This window comes from Hevea brasiliensis, chromosome 9, assembly GCF_030052815.1.
Source record: "Hevea brasiliensis isolate MT/VB/25A 57/8 chromosome 9, ASM3005281v1, whole genome shotgun sequence".
NCBI classification, from domain to species: Eukaryota; Viridiplantae; Streptophyta; class Magnoliopsida; order Malpighiales; family Euphorbiaceae; genus Hevea; species Hevea brasiliensis.
Genome location: NC_079501.1, coordinates 6,085,404 through 6,105,099, shown reverse-complemented (window position 1 = coordinate 6,105,099; position 19,696 = coordinate 6,085,404). Strand labels below are relative to the sequence as shown.

The window sequence follows — 19,696 nt, the reverse complement described above, 5'->3', positions numbered from 1 at the left end:
AAGTGAAAAAACTTGACTTGTTTAGTTGGAAATAAATATTAACTTCCAGAAGTGAAAGGCAATTTTTTTTCCCCTTCACAAGTTATTTACCCTAATCTAAATGAGGTACTTTGTGAAGTACTTCATAATGTGGGTTCAAATTCTAACCCCATAACATGAATTTAAAAGTCTATTTGACATTACTATTCAAACTATTTTGAGAAGTCACCTTTTTAAATAGAGTATTAAAAAATAATTTAAAATTAAATTTAATAAATTTTAATTATAAAAACTCTAAAATAATATATATATATTTTTTAAACTGGTTTACCAAAAAGGCACTAAATCCCAATCTTCTGAAGTGCTTGAAATCGTTCTTTTCGCCCATCCCCATTCTCCTATGTGATTTTCTTTATTTCAACCTTATTTTACTATTTCTACGTTTCTTATCTGAAAACGAAGAACCTGTTATACACAACTCATGGTCCAGAAGTCGCTCCGGGCCACAAACAATGCATTATCATTACATGCAAAGTGACGATGAGCAAAGATAAAGAGGCAATAAGTAGCATTATCTAAAATTTTTAATCACTTCCTAAAGCATTGGAGCCACCAGAATTCCAGAAAAGTCAACAGAGCGTCGGAAAAAGGAATAGGGGGTTTGGATAAGATTCCGTTAGAACTAAGGACCAACAGCACACAAATGCTCTTATATTTGCCGGTACACATCATTAAGCATTCAGCCAAAACTAAGAACACCAAATGTGATCTTTCTAATTTAACTCTACAATACACATAGTTCGCAAGGACCAGGAATTTTACACAAATTAAAGACTGGTCATTGTTGATCTGCTGCAGCTGCCAGCGGCTGGAATGCCTTGAGCGGATTTGTGATGACACCATCAATAAGCCCATAGTCTCTGGCTTCTTTTGCGCTCATGAAGTAGTCACGGTCTGTGTCCTGGTTGATCTTCTCAAGACTTTGACCAGTGTGGTAGGCGAGATACCCATTTAGGTTTGCCTTATGATGCAGCATTTCATTTGCCTGAGAATTATGTCTACGAGTTAGGGCCATCTCAAAAGGAAAATAGCAGTTTCAATTACAAGAGAAAAAATACACATATATAATTATATATTGAGAACCCATCACCCATGAGTCTCATACCATTGAAAAAGTGTGTATGTGTAATTTATATCAGTTCTTTCATAAAATAAAATAAAATAAGCAGAACATTACATCTATGTTTGAAATTTCTTAATATGCATCATTAGCAATTCATTAGGAACTGTATGCAGAAAGTTTATTCCCCATCCAGAGACAAGTGAATTTAGATCAAAAGTACAATTCGTTATCAAAGAGATACCAGAATTGATCACGAGCACATAGAAAATAGAGTGAAATCAGGTAGTATACCTGAATATCTATGTCAGACTGCCCACCTTGAGCTCCACCAAGAGGCTGATGGATCATTATCCTCGAGTTTGGCAAGCTGTATCTTTTTCCTTCAGTCATATGGGAGGAGAGAGAAACATGTTCAGTAAACTTAGGAGAAACAACCATAGGTTGAAACTTTTAACCTACAAGTCAAAGGAGCTGTTTTACCCTTGGTCCCAGCACTAAGCAGGAAAGCGCCCATACTGTTGAATGAAAAAAGAATAGAAGACACAACCATTAATGAGCATGAATATAAAGTTAAACATGCAACAAGTTAGTAGAGATCATTGTTCTCTTTTGCCTAATTATTCACTGTTGAAAGATTAATTTTAAAAGTAAATTACATTCTTCCACTAAAAACTGTCAGCTCTTCTCTAAGATAGAAAAGTAATGATTGGCAAAAGTTATACAGAGCAATAATGGTGCTACAAATGCTCCACCTTTCAAAGGTTCATTCACAAAAAGATCAAGTTCAGAGACCAGTACACTGCCAAACCTCAGGCATTGAATATAGGAAGCTGTGACAGTAATTAGCAATTAATAAGGATCCCCCCTTAAAAACTACAGAATAACCTACAAATTCCTGAAATTATTCACAGGACATATCTACCTAAACAGGCTTCAACATATGTTTGAGACTGCATATCCATCACAGAATCCCCAATTAAATGGAATGAAAGGCTATGTAAAATTACAAGTGACAAGCATAGTTATTAAAGGCTCAAGGCGCACTAAGGCGCCGAGGAGTCCTGAAGCCTAGGCGCAATGAGCAATGTGTAGGCGCGCGCCTGAGCAAGGTGAGGCGCAAAGTAAAAGATTTAAAAACTCCATAAAAATTAAATAAATGTGATACTTTTCCTTTTTTTTCTTTGGCATATATCTTGAATTGGGTTTGCTGGTTTGAGTTTCAATAGTAGTCCTTTTTGTCAATAAAAGTGCTCGCTAAAGATGAAAATAAATAAGGCATGCTTTTCTAGAACCTTGTGCCTGGAACAAAGGCACACACCTAGGCGCATAAGGCGCTAAGGTTCGAGCCTGGTAAGCCTTAAGCCTGAGGCGTGCCTTTAATAACTATGGTGACAAGCATGCAAAACAGGAAATCATAGGCAGCTATATGAAATGTACAATAAACATGGCACTGCACCAAACAGAATATGAACAAGACAAGCAATTATCAGACTAAAAAACCTTTGAAATTATTAGCTTATCACTCTTCCAGCCAAAAGGTGGGACGTGACATCTGAGGTAATTAACAGGTGGGACGTGAGATCTGAGGAAATTACCATTCTCTAAGACGTTATGCATAGCGAAGAAATTCAGCTCAACCATTCAAAGATCTAAGAAAAGAACCTTGAGCTTTCATCATCTAATACTATTAACCCATGTTTGAAACACTAACCATATGCATACTTGTCAGAGGAAAATTAGGACCAAGAAAAGAAGGAGCCATCACATATACAGCAAAGCAAGTAAACAAGATAAGAAAATGAAAGAAAATAAGTGGGATATTTTGTAAATATATACAAGAGAGACATATAATAGTATCTTGCATAATTATCCTTCAACCCCATAGACTTGGCATTTTCAGGCAATTATTCAGTTTTTATGGATCTCCTGATGTTTAAAAGCTACTTAATAGTTCTTCCTTTTATTTTACCTCTTTTTTTTTTCAGCTTGCTATCTTGTATTCATATCCGTGGCCTAGGATGCACCCACTTTTCACATTTTCTAATAAAAATTTTCCTTATCCAGAAAAAAAGGGATTGCAGTTCCATTAATTATAACAAATCATTCTGAAAAAAATCCAAGAAAGTTTTATCTTTACTAACATCAGAATGCTCATGCTTAAAGTGGACAATAGATCATTATAATGTCCCAGTAAGGTCCCAAGGTACAAATGGGGGAAAAAGTAATAGTTAAACCAGAAAATATTATACCTAGCAGCCAATCCAACACAAACAGTGGATACATCAGGTCGGATATGCCTCATTGTGTCAAATATCGCCATGCCTACAAAAATAAATAATTAACTAATTAAAGAAAGAAAACTAAGAAGTGGCATAAGAAAGATGAACAAAGTAAAAACAACATTACCAGCTGTAACTGATCCTCCTGGAGAATTTACATACATTACAATATCCTGTGTCCATGAAAAAGAATGTGCCATCTAGTAAATCTTTTGGACAATTTCTTTAAAATTTACAAATTGTGTTAAGAGTAATATCAATTCAAATGATTTTGTGTTCACGTGTGTGCCAGAGAGAACTGAAATTTGAAGGGCTATCATGAAACACAAATATTAGCAGTTTTCATTTTCTCTGAAAAGACATTTTCATTGTCTAAAACAGAGACAAGACATCAGCAGCTGTACAAGGACATAAACAAACCTTATTAGGATCAACTGCATCAAGATAGAGAAGTTGAGCAACAATAATGTTTGCCATGTCATCATCAACTGCTCCACCACAACGTATAATTCTCTAACAAACCAAAATATACAAAATAAGAACTCGTGCAAAGCAACATATGCAATAATTGATCCATAGCAATTTCCCAAAGGAAATAAACCCAATCACTCACATATTGAAAAAGCTGACTAATAACGCTCTGGAATCTCTCGTGCACCATTGGAGGTGGCCCTTGCGCTTGACCTTGCCCATTGGCATACGCAGGGAAGTAAAGTGATGATGGGATTTCCAAATCATCCCTACAAAACAAAGTAGATTTAGCTCCTTTCTATGAAAACAGAAATCAAATAGACAATAACAAAGAATACGTGCATGAATTTGCTCAAAAAGCGTAGCTACCTTATAGACCAAATCCCTCGTCGAGAACTTTTCTCAGGTGCCCAAAACTCACCAGAGTAAACGGCCTTTGGAGATAGCTGAAAGTTCTTCCTAGAACTACTTAACTTTCTCAATTTCCTGCAATACAGAAGAGTTTATTGAACACTTGAGCAGATAATAATATAATTCATGCTAAGAAATAAATAAATAGTCATAAAACCTGGACTGAAGTGGCTCGTAGGGGAGGGAATGCTTCTGAGACTCGAGATTGGTGCTAGGGTTTGGAGAGAAGGCAAGTGAACTGAATCCGAGAGAAGAAGCCGAAGAGGAGACCAATGAATGTGCCATTTCACGCCGATAATTGATAGCTCGTACGAGTACTAAATTAAATTGGTTATGCGTTTTATTAAGTTAGAATTAGGCGCCTTATCCTAAAAATTTAGGGTTCGACGGCTTTCAATATGGGAGCGATTGGATGATAGAGAGAGAGAGACGCCAGCAACAGATAGACCCTTCGACCAAGAAAGATGTTTAACAGCGACTTACCCCCGATTTGGATTGGGTTCATGATGCATCATATCATGTCATACGGTACCGTATTGATTTTTATTGTTAAAAATTGATATAATATAAAATGATTTAATAATATTTTTTATTTTATTTAATATAATATAATAAATATAAAAATTATTAAAATATTTTAATTATTATTTTAAATATATAAAAAATTATTTTATATTTTATATTTAACAGCGACTTACTCCCGATTTGAATCGGATGCTTAATGCATCGTATCATTTCATATTATATCGTATTGATTTTTATTATTAAAAGTTGATATAATATAAAATAATTTAATAATATTTTTTATTTAATTTGATATGATATAATAAATATAAAAATTATTAAAATATTTTAATTATTATTTTAAATATATAAAGAAAGAGTTATTTTATATTATATTTTATGTTTAATACTTATCCTCGATTTAGATTGAGTTCTTAATGCATTATATCATATTTTACTGTATCGTATTGATTTTTATTGTTAAAAGTTTATATAATATAAAATGATTTAATAATATTTTTTATTTAATATGATATGATATGATAAATATAAAATTTATTAAAATATTTTAATTATTATTTTAAATATATAAAGAATTGTTTTATATTTTATTTGTATTATAGTATGTATAATTTCTATTATAAAAGATTTAAATATTAAAAATGTATCTACAAATTCTTAATTTTTTTTGCCTATCATATAATTTAGGTTTTAATATAGGCAAAAAATTTAATTTAAAATTATTAATAAAACCAGTAACATTATCAAAATAATAAGAAAATTTCAGATAAAAATTTCATTTAAAATATATTTTTAATTAATCTACTAATATTATTAATTGCATATCTATTATTAGAAACTTTGAAGTATAAAATTCTTTATATACGTATACATGGTAAGGAATAAAAAGAACTTGTGATGTGAGAGATGATAGAGGATTGACATATGATTGAAAATTATTTTATCGAAAAAATATATTAAAAATAAGAAATAAGAAATGTTTCTAAATAAAAAAATAGGGTATAATTAAAATTTTATAAATTATGTAAATATATAATTAAAACATAAAAATTTTAAATCATTTAAAATTATTGATTCAATTATTTAAATATATATGATAAAATCATGATTAAAGAATCATCATTTTACAATATAAAATCATCATTCTTTAAGAATAATTTTCATAAATAAATAAATAATATTATCATATTATGTATTATGAAATCACGAGAAATCGTCATCCAAACAAAGTGTTTGTTGTGAATATCGATTGATTTGGATCCCGTAATTTAAAAGGTTGGGTTAATTTGATTTTTATTTTTAAAAACCTTCCAACGAAACATCAAGAGATAAGTGAAAAAATAATGAATTTCCCATGACTTCATCCTGTTAAAAGAATAAAAAAATATAAATCCAATCACAATCTTGTTAAATGTTCCAGGCTTTGTGCAATCTTGTTTTGTAAACCTTCAAGTTAGATTCGAGTTCCAAATGGGCCACATGTGAGAGTGTTTGTCTGAATGTCTCCATTGTGAGCCACCCCCTCTAATGTGATCAATTGGTTGTGGCAATTGTGAAACAATAACGAATGAGACAGGATGTCAACATTCTAACAAATCAGCAAATGTTCCAAGCTGAAGAGGCAATCGTTCTATATCTTTAGGGTTTCTCTCTTTTTCACGCACAATCCCCCTTCTCTAGAAAAAAAAGAAAAACCTAAGTTATCTGCTAAGTCCCATGGGAAAGGGGAAGTTCAGCGATCTGTTTGTGGATCCTCCCCCTCACATTCTCGTGTTCTTTTTTATGGAATTTTTTAGTTGTTATTTCTTTACACAGCGTCTGTATAGGGAGAAAAAGAGAGAAAAAAAAAAATAAGTGAAAAAAATAACTATTGATTTGACAGCTTCTATTATTTGATTAAAAAAAAAAAAAAAAAAAAAAAAAAATAAGCTCTATTTTACCTTCAATATTTTTTCTTCAATTTGAAAAGAAAATTAGAAATTTAAGAGGATAATTGACCTTGATTTTGTGCAATTACATATATGTCCATCTCTTTTTTATTGCCATTTCCCGTTTTCCTTTTCTAGGGTTCATGGTGGCCATTTACAAAAATTCCTTTTCTCAGAAAAATATCGACTCCCTCTCATCTACCTCTTGCCTCTCATCAGCTCTTTTCACTTTTCTCTCGTCGTGCCTCAGGTTTATTCCGTCCTTCAGAGCTTAGGTGGTGATGCCAACGTTTCACTCTCCCTTGCAAGCTCCCAGACCCCCCATCTCTTCATTCTCCCGTCGCTGCTTCCTTCTCTCTAGTCTTCCTGTCTTTGATTTCGGCTCTTTATTCTGGGTTGGTGAAAATTCAAAGCTGGTGATTGGAGACCTTGAGCTCTTGTACGGTTACAGTTTGCAAGGTAGTTCAATTTAGAGAATCTTGAAGATCTAAGTAATTTCCTATCTAAAATTAAAATTCTGGTAATTTTGTTGGGTTGGCATTTCATTTTTTTTTTTCATTTTTCAAATTTCTTTGATGCAAGTGAGTTGATGGTGCATTAGTAGAAAGAGGAACAATCAACTGGATAGTTTGAGGGAATTTACATCTTTTCTTTGAACCGTTTAAATGATTTTTGAGGTTATTGTTTGAATGATCTGTTTTATGATTTCTTTTCCTTGATGTGAATGGTACGTTTCTGGTTTAGGAATTCAAAGCCCATTGACTTTAGGAATTAAAATTAGCCATCTTAGAACCTTAGCATATTTGGACTTTTCACGCTTCAATCCCTACGCTTGTTGGAGTTAATATGCAGTATGTGTGGTGGATAATTTGAGGAGAAACTTTGAATGGGTAACATGCAGCATGTTATGGTGGATTTTTAATAAATATATTAATTATAAATTATTAAAATATAATTTTCAATTAAATTTATTTTACTTTAATAATAAAAATATTAAAATAAGTAAATAATTTTTATTTTAAAAAATAACTTAAAATTTTTAATTGTACCATAATGAAATCACATAGAACTATTCCCATTCTTATGGAAATTTCATGCTATAAAAATAGGGCATTGGGTTATAAGCACGATGAGCAAAAATATTATAACTTTCAGCTCCAAAATCATGAAAATATAAAATCACATTCATGTGAAAAATGTCATAGGCTACCACATCTTGAGCATATGAACAATTATATAGAAAATTTTAATTTTAAAAAATGAGGGTATCATAATAATTTTAATTATTTTCTTTTTTCTCGTTCTTTTCTAAAACAAGGAAAAAAATAAAATTTTTCATTCTTTTTTTATTTTTCACTTATCCAAACATAAAAAGAGAAAATAAAAATATAATCCCTTCTTTTATTTTCCTTCCCCTTCCTCAAATTATCCAAACATAGTGTTAGTTTCCTTATTTTCTTTTCAATCTCTAAATTTAGAGTCTTAGTTTCTATCTTTAGGATGAGAATTTTGTTTGAGATTTAGAGGGATGTTTGCATATTGCAGTTGCCTCCTTTGAAGTGTGATTGAAGCTTTTAGGAAAAGATCGGCTAACAATCTACCAAGAATGGTACTGATTTGGTTACCCTTTCCTTCCCAGCCCATCCGGCACTAATTCAAGTAATTGTTCCTTCAGCATTTGCTTCAAATCTTCCTCGTTTTCCTCTGAAGGATCTTTGGCAGTGGAGAACTTTGGTTTGAATAGGGTATTTAAACACCCTTGGGCTATTTGATTTTGTTTTCCTTTGTTCCCCGTTGATAGCCAGTGCTGAGTTGCTGAAGAAGAGGAGGTGGCGTCAGTTGCTAAGGAAGATGAGGTCCAAGTCATACCTAGGGCCCTATTCGTTAGGGTTTAGGTCTGGGTTGAAGAGTTTGTCGTATATCTGTGTGAGTTTTGGCCTTATTATAGTATTTCATTCAATGAAATATATTTCTTAATAAAAAATGGTTAATTATTAAAAAAATTAAAATTTATTAATTTTTATAATTAAATCTTAAAATTTAAATTAAACTCTTCAGTTTGGTTAATGTCTAAAATTAATTTGACTTTTAATAAATTGATAGCATTTTTAATAGAAGTTTCATGTCAACTGATATAACTACACTGAAAAAATTACATAAAAAATCATAAATTAATGTTAATTGCAATAGTTAGGAAAATGAGCTACTAACACATTTACTTAGCTAAAATAAATATTTTTAAGAAAAAAGTTATAGAGTTGGAGAAAATTAATAATAAAATTACTGAATAAAAAGTGTGATTAAAATGGTATAGTGAGTAATAATATGTAGTGTAGAATTGAAATGTTGACAAATATAACAAAAAATTAAAAGATAAAATAATTTATTTAAACAAAGAATTGATTGTGCATAAGAGGAGGAATTTTATTTTATTTTATTTTGCTATATTTCTAGTATTGTATTATATTGTTATGCGTATGTATAATAATAGTAAATAAATTTTGTTAATGTTAATTTGAATGTGTACGTTGATTAGAATGGGATAGGTAATTGTATTTGCAAAAAAGAATTTAATTTGTAATTTCTGATTTGTTAAAGTATACTAATAGTTTATTTATGGTTGAATTAATTTAAAATATCAATTAAATATGAGGACTTAATTAATAATTATATAAACTCTAGACTTTAATTACAAATTTTGGTAAATTTTTTTTTTTTTTTGCAATTAATCCTAATATGAGATTTTTAATGTGATTTTTTAAATTATGATATAGTAGTTGATGTGAGACTCTCGTTAAGTATATTAACGGTTTTTTAATAATCGGATTAATTTAATTGATAATTATGTAAATTTTAATTTTAATTAAAATTAAATTAAAAAAGTTCTCTATTTTTGAATATATATATATATATATATATATATTTATTTATTTATTTATTTATTTATTTTCTCTAATAAATTGCCTTTCTAGTGGCCTCCATTTTCTTCAAACTTGCGGCCAAATTCTCCTGCCATGGTTGGTATTTCTCAATTTGAATAGTTAATGGGATTAATTTAAATTATTAATTTAATTTATATTATATTAATTTAAAATAATTAATTACTATTAATTTATAATTATTAAAAAGCTTTAAATTCATTCGCTTACAATAATTTAATAATTAATGATGTCAATAATTTATTATATTAATATATTAACTTGAATTATTGATTTTTTAATATTATTATATAGTAAAAAGTATGTATTTTTTATTTATTATGTTATATAATTTAATATATTAATATTTATTTTTTTACTAATATAAATAAATTTATTCTGATATATTTTAAGTATTTATTAATTGTTTAAAAGATTATTTATATATTAACATTTTACTAAATCTGTTTGAAAAATTATTTATAAATATATTAAAATATTAATTATAAATAAAATAAAATTATTAAATTTATAATATTTATTTAATAATATTAATGATTAAAGCCGATTTAACACCTATTAAACCCCAGTTTGAATGAACCTTGCTAAATACTTCAAACATTTTTGGCCACGAGGGACTGTAACTGAATGGCAAAAAAACTGAATGTTCTACTTTATTTATTTGCACTTGCAGAATCATCTAGCATACTTTCACGGGAGGGATAGACAAAAAACAGCCCTAGAGCAACCATCCTTGTGTAGTCCATCTCTCTTAAGTTCATAAAAAATAAAAGGTAAAATAAGCAGCTCTTTCACTAGCTAGCCTATAGTTGACGTAATTACTAACATGCCTGTGCAAAAATATCTTCAGGTATCAGAGCTCGAGCAAGATTTCTGACAAAATCAGCAGCTAGCTTTAGTTTGCATCTGTTCCTGAATCGCCTTGTAGCATTGTAGGCTGCAAAGCGGAAGCTTTGACTTCGAATCTCTATATTTTTTGGGGTTAGTACATGAAGGGCCTGCACACTGTTCGCGCAAAGGTGGGTAGCTGCATCAACAACAGAACAGTTCAGTGTTTCAAATCTTTAGTATTCACGATCATCTGGAACGATAAATTTCAAGTTTCAGACAGGATTTTAAACCTGCAGGCTTTATTGTAGAAAATACTAGGGAAACCCATCTCCTTGGGGAATGTCACAACAGTCCCATTTGGTCCCATGACCCATCTGATGGTGTTTGATGCACGCTTCAGGGCATTAGCAACCTTCTCCTGCACAAAGCAAAAGAAAAAATTTGATTTCCAGCTTCATAAAGACAACAAAAATATTATATCAGACACTTGTAATGCCTTCGCTAACTCTTCCTGAAGCTTCTTTATTTCGTCTTCTCGCTTCCTTCTGCTGGAATTTTGACCAAGTATTTTTCTAATAGCCTCAGCCTACAAAGATTAATTAATTAAAAAAAATTAATCAAACCTTCTTAAAACTTAGGCAGATCTCAAATATACATAAGGAAGATATTTAACTGAAAACGAAGAGAGAAATAAACCTCAGATTCCCTTGCAGCCTTCTCAACTTGTATTCTACGTCTCTGAGCAGCGTCAGCCTTCTTTAGTTGCTGCTCCACTTCAGAAAGTTTCTCCTTTTGCTCTTTGTAAAATGAAAACAGCAATAGCAAGCAAGGGCTGTATAATTAGTAATCCAATTAGAATTTTCAGAAAGAATAAAAAGTGTAGCGTCAGTAATCAATACCCACTTCTTAGTGGTGCAGGTGGTAATCCATTTGAAAACTCAATTAAGTTGGCACCATGTGCAGAGCCATCTTTGCTTGACTGAAGGGCTCGTTGACGTGTAGTTAGCTTCATCTCCCTCTTACCATCCATCAATGTATCAACGGATTCCTTTTTCTGCTCAAGCTCACCCTCAGAGGCCAGATCTTCTTCCTTGTAATCTGTGTCCTTTGATGCTATGTCTAATGAAGACTTCTTCTTCCCATCATTCACCAACTTTGAAGCACCAATTTTCTCCATGCTGGAAAGCTTCTGCTGTTTCTTGTTTGATTCTTCATCACCTTTATATCCTGCAGCAATCTTTGGAGTTTTCAGTTTCGTCAGGTATCGAATCTCATCATCCTCATAGAATTCACCAATTTCCAAGTCCAATACACGCCTCTTGGGGAACCGCTTGCTCACATGAACTGGTTGAGATTTCTCCCCATGTTTTCCTGATGCATTCTTCCCAGAAGTACCGTCTTTCCCAAGACTAAAACCACCTGCGGAAAAATCCTTCCAGGGGACACCTTGCAAACCAGTCCTCTTATGCAAAATGGAATGGTCTTCCTCTAAATTCCCCTGATATAAAGATAATGCAAATGACATGAATACATGGGATTCTGATTCTACTTAATAATGAGAACCATAATTAAGTGATACAAATGCACATTCATATAGAAGATATTCTTCCATAAGAGTAAAGTAAGATAAAGGATACGCCTGAAAGAAAACAATTCCAGGTATGTAAATCTGTTGTTGAGTTGACAACTGATAATAACATCCGAAAGCATAAGACAAAATTGTGAAATTGATGGGTAAAAGGTTGTATAAGAAAATAACACTCCACAATGTAACTTAATGAAATGTATATAATCAGTCCTATAAGCAAAGTGTGCCTGTTGCTTGCTACTTGCTAGAAGAAGAGCATCCAAAAACTTAAAGTACAGTATCTACAGTTTCACTTAAAAATCCTCAGTTATATAATTGGACATAAATGCAAGTGCACACTAACACACACAAAAAAAAAGTGTACACAACAAATGCATGTAAATAACAATCCAATGAGTCAAACCGAAAAGAGTACCTGAAAATTCTTCTTCTGCCAAGATCTGGAAGTTTCTGAGAATTGAAACTTCTTAGTAGATGCACCATCAGTTATTGAGTTGGCTTGAATTGTGGGAGCGACACCACTGACCTTTAGCTTAACTTTTCTAACCTTGTTATCATTAACTAACACATCTAAAATCACACCTGACTGCTCTGAACTCTGACTTTCACCATTTCTTCCACTATAAATATTTGCACTTCTTGAGTCTGAGTCAAAGGATTCCTTCAACTTGCTTGTGTTTTTCCATTTAGCAGGGGCGAGGACACCTTCACTAGAGCGTTTATTGTTAAATGCATTTAGTCCTGCATCATTATGGTAGAATGCATTGAATCCTTTGCTGTCCTTGTTCCTCATATGGGATTTTTCACCTTCAACTCCAGTAGAAGAAGAAACACTGGACATACATTGATTGAGATTGAACTCTTTCCTCCCAGAATTAGCATTGAAATTCTCATCACTGGATGCCTTGCTCACATCATCTGAAGGTGGCGTGGTTGATGAGGGTGAATGGTCACAGCTGTCAATTACTGGCTGTGCATCAGGCTTAGGCCGGCAAGATGTTCGGCTCCTTTTCTTCCTTACAGCACTCCTAATGCCATCAAACTGAGGAAGACCACAATCTTCCATGATGACAAATCCGTAATAGCCCAGTGGCTTCCACTCAGATCATGAGATAAAGATAAACCATAAAAACCGTGAACTCCAAAGACTCTTGAAAATGCTACATCAAAGAAATATGATAGTGATAAGTAATTATGCTAAATAAAGCCAAACAAGTATTAAGCATGCAGTACATTCCAGTTTCCCTTGTACTAGAATAAAAAATGGAGCAGAGAGAGAGAGAGAGATAATGGGGGGAAAGAGGACAAGGAATGCGAAGCATTCATCACTCACAAAAAAAAATGATATGACCAAAATTGATTAAAGTGAGCCAAAGATGAAAAGTAACACGATTAACCACGCCCATTGCAACTAACAGTTTAGGGATTGCGTGATATCAAGCTTACTGATGCAGTGATGATCACATCAGTGAACCCAGATAAATAAAATTTCAGCAGATAAACAGATCCACATTGCATACAACAGACATCTAAACAATTGAAATTAGAGTGGAATTGGAGTAAATTGGGAAATTCAACAAAATAGTATGAAATTAATCAAGCAAGTTTGGTTGGCCCGCAAAAAAAAAAACCAGAGCAATGAAAACAACCAACACTGAATCAGTCAAGTAAACGTGTAAACAAACATGAGAAAAAAGACTCATGCTAAATCCCATTAAAACAAAACCAAAAACCACACAAATCAATCCACGGAAACGCAATCCATATAGACAAATATACTGATATTAACATACACAATTATATATTCATGATTCATGAATCATCAAAAAGAAATAAAACCCATAAAAACGAAGAGATAATGTCTCCACGAACCCACAAAAATCCACACAAGCAAACAGAAACAGATGCGTTACCTTTAAGAAAATTCGACACCAGACGTCCTCATAGCAGAGAAGCGACAGAAGCAAGGAAAAGGAAAAGGAAAATGATTGAGGTACAGGGATTTGCGGGTGGCGTTTGGTTATAGTTATAGCTTTACTGATGGTTGGATAGGTAGGATTAGGGTTAGAGAAGGAAAGATAACAACAATGATGAGAATGAGAGAGGTAAAGGCATATAAGAGGACTAATAATCCCCTTCTCGTTCTCCATCTTTTGGCTATTGCCAAACCGCACCCTCTGATTTTTTTTTTTAAGCTGAGTTGTCTCGTCACTCCTATGTTGATTCGGTCACCCAACTCGGTTGATCCGACTCAGATAACCCAATGGCCAGTGTCCCTCTCTCTCCTTCCTTCGTTTCTTTTATTTCCCCTCTCCTTCGACGCACGACAACATTGCGCTGAAAATGTGTGCGCAAGTTAAGAAGCTATGCACCTGCTTGATCACGTCAGCGTGTACTCCCTCTTATTTCCTTGCATTGCATGACACGTGCTGGCTATAGACAATAATTCCAAAAAAAAATTTATGCTATATTATTCACAAAACGCACACTTTTACCTGAACGAGGTAATAGCCATATGACCCTTAAATTTGTTTTGTCTTGATGAGGTATCTAAATTTTAAAAATAAATTAAATAATTTTTTTAATTAAAAAAAGGTGAGTATAATTTATTTTTAATATAAATTTAATTAAAATTATTTATGAAAATTTTTTAACGTTCGAGCCTTTATTGATAATTCTACACATCTGAAAAAATATTTATTATATCGTGAATTAAATTAATACATTATCTTTTACTAAATAATTTAAAAAATTTATTTATGGGTTATCATCTTCTATGTAAAAAAAAAATTTTAATTATTCAGATACAATAACTTAAAAACCTGTTTAAAGATTCAACAAATATTTATTATAATATTTCAAATTAGATATATTAAATTATTGATAAAAATCTCGTGCATTAACATATTGTAATACGGAGTCTTGAATAGATTTATATTTAAAATAAATTATAATTCAATATTTCTCTATCTATCTTTAAAAAGTAAAAAAAATATATTTATTTTTAAAATAATAAAAGGATATATTTAATATATTTTAAAAATTTAAAAGATTTGTTTGATTTCTTTTTAAATTTGAAGGCTTTATTTAAATTTAAAAAATTTTAAAAACTTATATAATTATTGAACAAGATTTTAGGGTCTAAATAAAGTTTTTGGTCGTATATTACTATTAAAGCAAAATATTAAAATTGAATTTATTAGAATAAATTAATTAATTTAATAAAAATACTAAAAAATTATTATGTGATATAGTCTTTTTACTTTATTTTTATATTTTTATGTAAAAAATAAATGAGAACTTTTTATCTTATAATTTTCAAATTTTAGCTACCGAAAATCTTTTCATATAAAAAATAATTATTTAAAATGTCACGACTTAATCTCATTGGCCAGACCGTCACTAGGACTTGGGTTAGCATAAGGTTTCCAAAGTCCGTAGTAAACTTAATTAGCTCAACCTTGAAGCCCATATACAAGCTAATTTCAATAAATGAACTGGACAGAGTCCTGCCATAAACTTAACCATCCAAATAATAAATTTATAATTTCAAAATAAATATTCTTTTACAATCCCATATCAAAAAAAAAATTTTTAATACATGTGGAGATCTAGATTTCAAAATAAACAACACGGAATATGAATATAGTAACTAATGAACTAGTGAGAAAGAAAACAGGTTAATGACAAAGAAAAGTCCTCCCGTAACCTGAAAATATAGTTAATAAGAGTGAGCGTTCGACCCATAAAGTAAGATATTGATTTTACATATAATTTCTATAACTATCTAAGTCTAGTGCATCCTTAAGAATGAAGTGCAATATCTTCACACAATTCAAACAAGTCAAGTCATATTCACACCAAAGGCAATCTAGAGCACTTACACACCTATGTCAAAACCATACTCACACACATATATATAGGAGTTGATCCCTTATACAGTTTTCTTAGTTCTAACATCTGCTAGCGATATCAACTCAAAGCTGGACTTTCTTTTAATATCCAAATGCGAGAGCTAGTGAGATCAACTCGGGCCATGCCTACTCCAACTTATCCATAACAAGGATCAGATCCCAGAGAGTCAAGCTCCGGCCGCATCTACCCATCCTACCTACATCCATATACACGGCACACACACCAAACTCACGCACATAGCTTCAAATTGCCATAAAGCAATATATACAACAAGTCATCAATTACATATGCAACACAAGGTGTACCTACTAATTAACTATATACATATATTTATAAGTGATATATGAGCATGCATTGAATATATAATAATATTGAAATTATAAATAAAATAAATATCTACTCACAGTACTTCACAAGTCACTGCGCGGTTGGGTGGAGAAAGAATGCTGGTCTGGCTCACCTAAATAATTACATTACAAACTGATCAATATTTTCTTAAAATAAAACTTTGAAAAAGTTAAAGACAATCTAGGTTTTACCGAAAATTCAATAAAATTTCTTTTGTACTTAAGATTTACCCAACCTGCAAAAATATTCAAATAACATTTTTAAATTATACACCTCAATTCATATATCATCAAAATCATACGGTCCCATATGGGCCCTTCAAAACAGACAAAACTCATATATTACACATAAAATAATTATTTAAAAATTCGAGGTGATACATAAAATTCTTTTTAATACATCGAATGAGATTTTAAAATTCTTAAATTTATAATTGTAGTCATTGTAAAGCTTTACTTATCATATTATATATTTAAAAATCAACTATTTTTTGATTAAATTTTTTACTGAATTAGAAAAAGGTAAATTACTATAAAATGTTTAGATTTTGTCATTATTTACAATAAATTTAAATATATATTTTAAAAATATATTAATATTTGTAAATAATTATTCATTGAAAATATTTATAAAATTTAAACATTTACTCGTAAGATTATTTTTTATATTTAGAATCTAAGAATTTTAATTATGATACTTCAAAATTCACTATGTCGCATGTATATGTATATATTTTTTTTTTACTATTTTTATCCTTTCATTGGTACATATTAACTGATAAAAAAACAAAAAATAATATATTAATCAATTTATTTTAAATTTTAAAATTAAATAATATATTTTTATATTTTTTATTAAATATAAAATTATACCAATTATTATTAAAATTTTGATTTATTAATACTTAAAATAAAATTATAACTAATTAGGAATTTATCATTAATAAAATTTTGAAAATACAAAATATAAAAAATTAAATATCAAATCATGTTATTAAAATAAAATATCAAATCATATTATTAAAATAGAATCATAAATAATTTACATAATAAAAAACAAAATGATTAATTTTTATTTATATACGATACGTAATAAATATATATATAAAATAAAATTTATATATAAAATAAATAAAATTTACATATTTATATATTAAATTTAGAAAGTAAAGTTAGATAAAATTTTTCCATCGAAAGAGCAGAACAATCGACACATGCGAGTGAATGAATCAAATTGGAAAGGCCCAATCCTCAATTTTACTTCAAACATTTGGTGACAACTTCAACTTTCTTCTACTATGACTTATTTCGTTCTTAATTTTTTAAATAATCTTATTTTTTTATTTTAATTAAATTTTAATTAATTATTTATTAGATTATATTAGGTTTCCTGTTATCCTTTTTTTCCATTATTTAATTCTTAATTTTATTTTTCTAAAAGGAATTTCATATGAGTAAAAAAAAATATTTAGCGTGTTTATTACGAATTCAATTTAATAATTAAATTTTATTATATATTTTATATTTTTAATTTATAATAAATTAAATTTAAATAAAAAAAATTCGTAAAATAAAAACAGAGCATGAAACAAATTGAATTGATAATTGAATTGATTGCTTAATAACAAATTGAATTGATTGCTTAATGGCTCTCCTTGTCATTTGATAAGGCAGGATTAATCATAATTAAAAAATAATAATAATTTTGATTAAATATGATCTAGCGGAGCAATGCACTGGCAATGGCCAAGTTGTTGCTAGCTAGCGTCGTCAACTCCTTATCAAACTCCTTCATTGGGGAATCTCCAGTGCCTTCCTCTTCGAAGGCTTCCTCGCATGTTTCGATATCTGATACAGCGGCGCTAAGTACTGTTTTAAGCCTATCAATGTCGTGAGAATTGATAGCTTCAAGGGCATCGTCGAGGTCATAAAGCCCACTGTCATATATCTCAAGACACGTGTCCAAGCAGCCTTTAACTTCGATTGCTACGGCAGGATCGTCGTTTATTTCCGTGGCCTTGGCGATGGCTTTCTTGAAACCTTGACGGAGGGCTTGCATCTCCATTTTCAGGACCGAAACTGGATCGGATTCTCCTGTTTGGAAAGGAGTAATGGAAGTCAGACATTCCGTTGGGTGATCGGTTGAGTCGCATATCTTCTTCAGAACAGGATTGCCGGAAGACGATGGGTTCGGAAATAACAAGGGCAAGCCTTCATGAGAATCCTCTGCAGCTCCCGCTGGGGCATTAGTTCTTGCACTAGTGGCTGGAGGCAATGGGGATTCAGCGGGAACAGATTTTGAATCAGAAGATGCAAACAAGGATGAAGATTGGGATGGTGATGGTGCGGAGGCAGTGGAAGATGGGGATTGCCTTGGCGATGTCGCTTTTGAAATCAAGGAGATCACAGCTGGCGACGGAGCAGGAGAGGCATCTTGGCCATTGGCGAAGGCTGAGATAAGAGAAGAGGAGATGAGGAGGAGGAGGATGGACTTATTGAGCTCCATCATCTTCTTCTCTTTCATTTTTATTATATGAATTCAAATGATAAAAGACTAAAAGAGAGACAACGAAGAGCGGAGTGCTTCTTACAGAAACTAGACCAATATATAATGGGATGATCGGAAGGATTTATGGTTGTGCGAATTTGCATGTCAGGCTCTCGGCTAATTATACAATGCAACCTCAGACACAAATTTTCCACATTAAGGGGGAGGGTACCATGATTTTATATAAAGGGGGCACGGTGCTCTATGAATGCACACAATAATTCCTTTAGGCTCTCTCACTAATTTTTACTGCAACTATTTTACATACCAAGCTATTTATGCTCACCACATTTACCAGCTCTAAATTAATATTTAAATGAGATTTTTCTATATTTTTCTTAACCGTAAAAAATTAGGACTCTTTTAATATAATAGCTATAGCCCTTTTAGAACGAAAATCAGGGTCATCGGAAATCAAGTGGCGCTTACTCGCCGTCGCTTCCCATTTTACTCTTAAATAGAGAAAATATTTAATCATCATGCTAGTGTGGAGAGTTGAACCAGAATAAGACAAGGCCATTTCATTAATTTAACCAATAGACTACCATGTTCAGTGATTTTTATCATAAAATTTATTAATTTTTTTTATTTTATTTATATTTTATATATATGCATATTTTTTTTTAATTTTTTGGATCAGTTTTTATGATTCATGTAAGGGTCGGTCATTACATCTACTTTGCTAGAAAACAATTATTATATGTTGTACCATCCTAAAATAATTAATTTTTTGCTCTTATAATTGTGAGCTCGTTTGTTTTATGAAAAGTATTTTTCTAAAAAATAATTTTTATATTTTATAGCATTTAAAA

The 19,696-nt window shown here is 30.9% G+C and overlaps 3 protein-coding genes and 1 long non-coding RNA gene across 4 annotated transcripts; 1 reads left to right on the top strand and 3 right to left on the bottom strand.

The window, feature by feature from the left end:
• Positions 1-622: 622 nt before the first annotated feature.
• Positions 623-4,751, bottom strand: LOC110639821 (ATP-dependent Clp protease proteolytic subunit 5, chloroplastic). The gene is made up of 9 exons (XM_058152597.1): positions 4,421-4,751; positions 4,222-4,338; positions 3,995-4,121; positions 3,802-3,894; positions 3,509-3,554; positions 3,352-3,424; positions 1,583-1,617; positions 1,394-1,482; positions 623-1,024 (listed from the first exon to the last, which is right to left on the bottom strand). The coding sequence occupies exons 1-9, from the start codon at positions 4,546-4,548 to the stop codon at positions 818-820; spliced, it is 915 nt and encodes a 304-aa protein (XP_058008580.1). The 5' UTR covers positions 4,549-4,751; the 3' UTR covers positions 623-817.
• A 1,967-nt stretch (positions 4,752-6,718) lies between these two features.
• Positions 6,719-8,681, top strand: LOC110639809 (uncharacterized). Its single transcript, XR_002491969.2, has 2 exons — positions 6,719-7,175; positions 8,262-8,681. It is a non-coding gene; the product is annotated as an uncharacterized LOC110639809 (long non-coding RNA).
• Positions 8,682-10,279: 1,598 nt separating this feature from the next.
• LOC110639822 (uncharacterized) lies at positions 10,280-14,402 on the bottom strand. Its single transcript, XM_021790914.2, has 7 exons — positions 13,988-14,402; positions 12,490-13,234; positions 11,390-11,984; positions 11,183-11,283; positions 10,983-11,072; positions 10,777-10,904; positions 10,280-10,682 (listed from the first exon to the last, which is right to left on the bottom strand). Exons 2-7 carry the CDS (start codon positions 13,138-13,140, stop codon positions 10,538-10,540), a joined length of 1,710 nt encoding a protein of 569 aa, XP_021646606.2. The 5' UTR covers positions 13,141-13,234; positions 13,988-14,402; the 3' UTR covers positions 10,280-10,537.
• A 3,532-nt stretch (positions 14,403-17,934) lies between these two features.
• LOC110639854 (putative pectinesterase/pectinesterase inhibitor 26) lies at positions 17,935-18,967 on the bottom strand. Its single transcript, XM_021790950.2, has one exon. It carries the CDS (start codon positions 18,858-18,860, stop codon positions 18,057-18,059), a length of 804 nt encoding a protein of 267 aa, XP_021646642.2. The 5' UTR covers positions 18,861-18,967; the 3' UTR covers positions 17,935-18,056.
• Between the last annotated feature and the right edge of the window lie 729 nt (positions 18,968-19,696).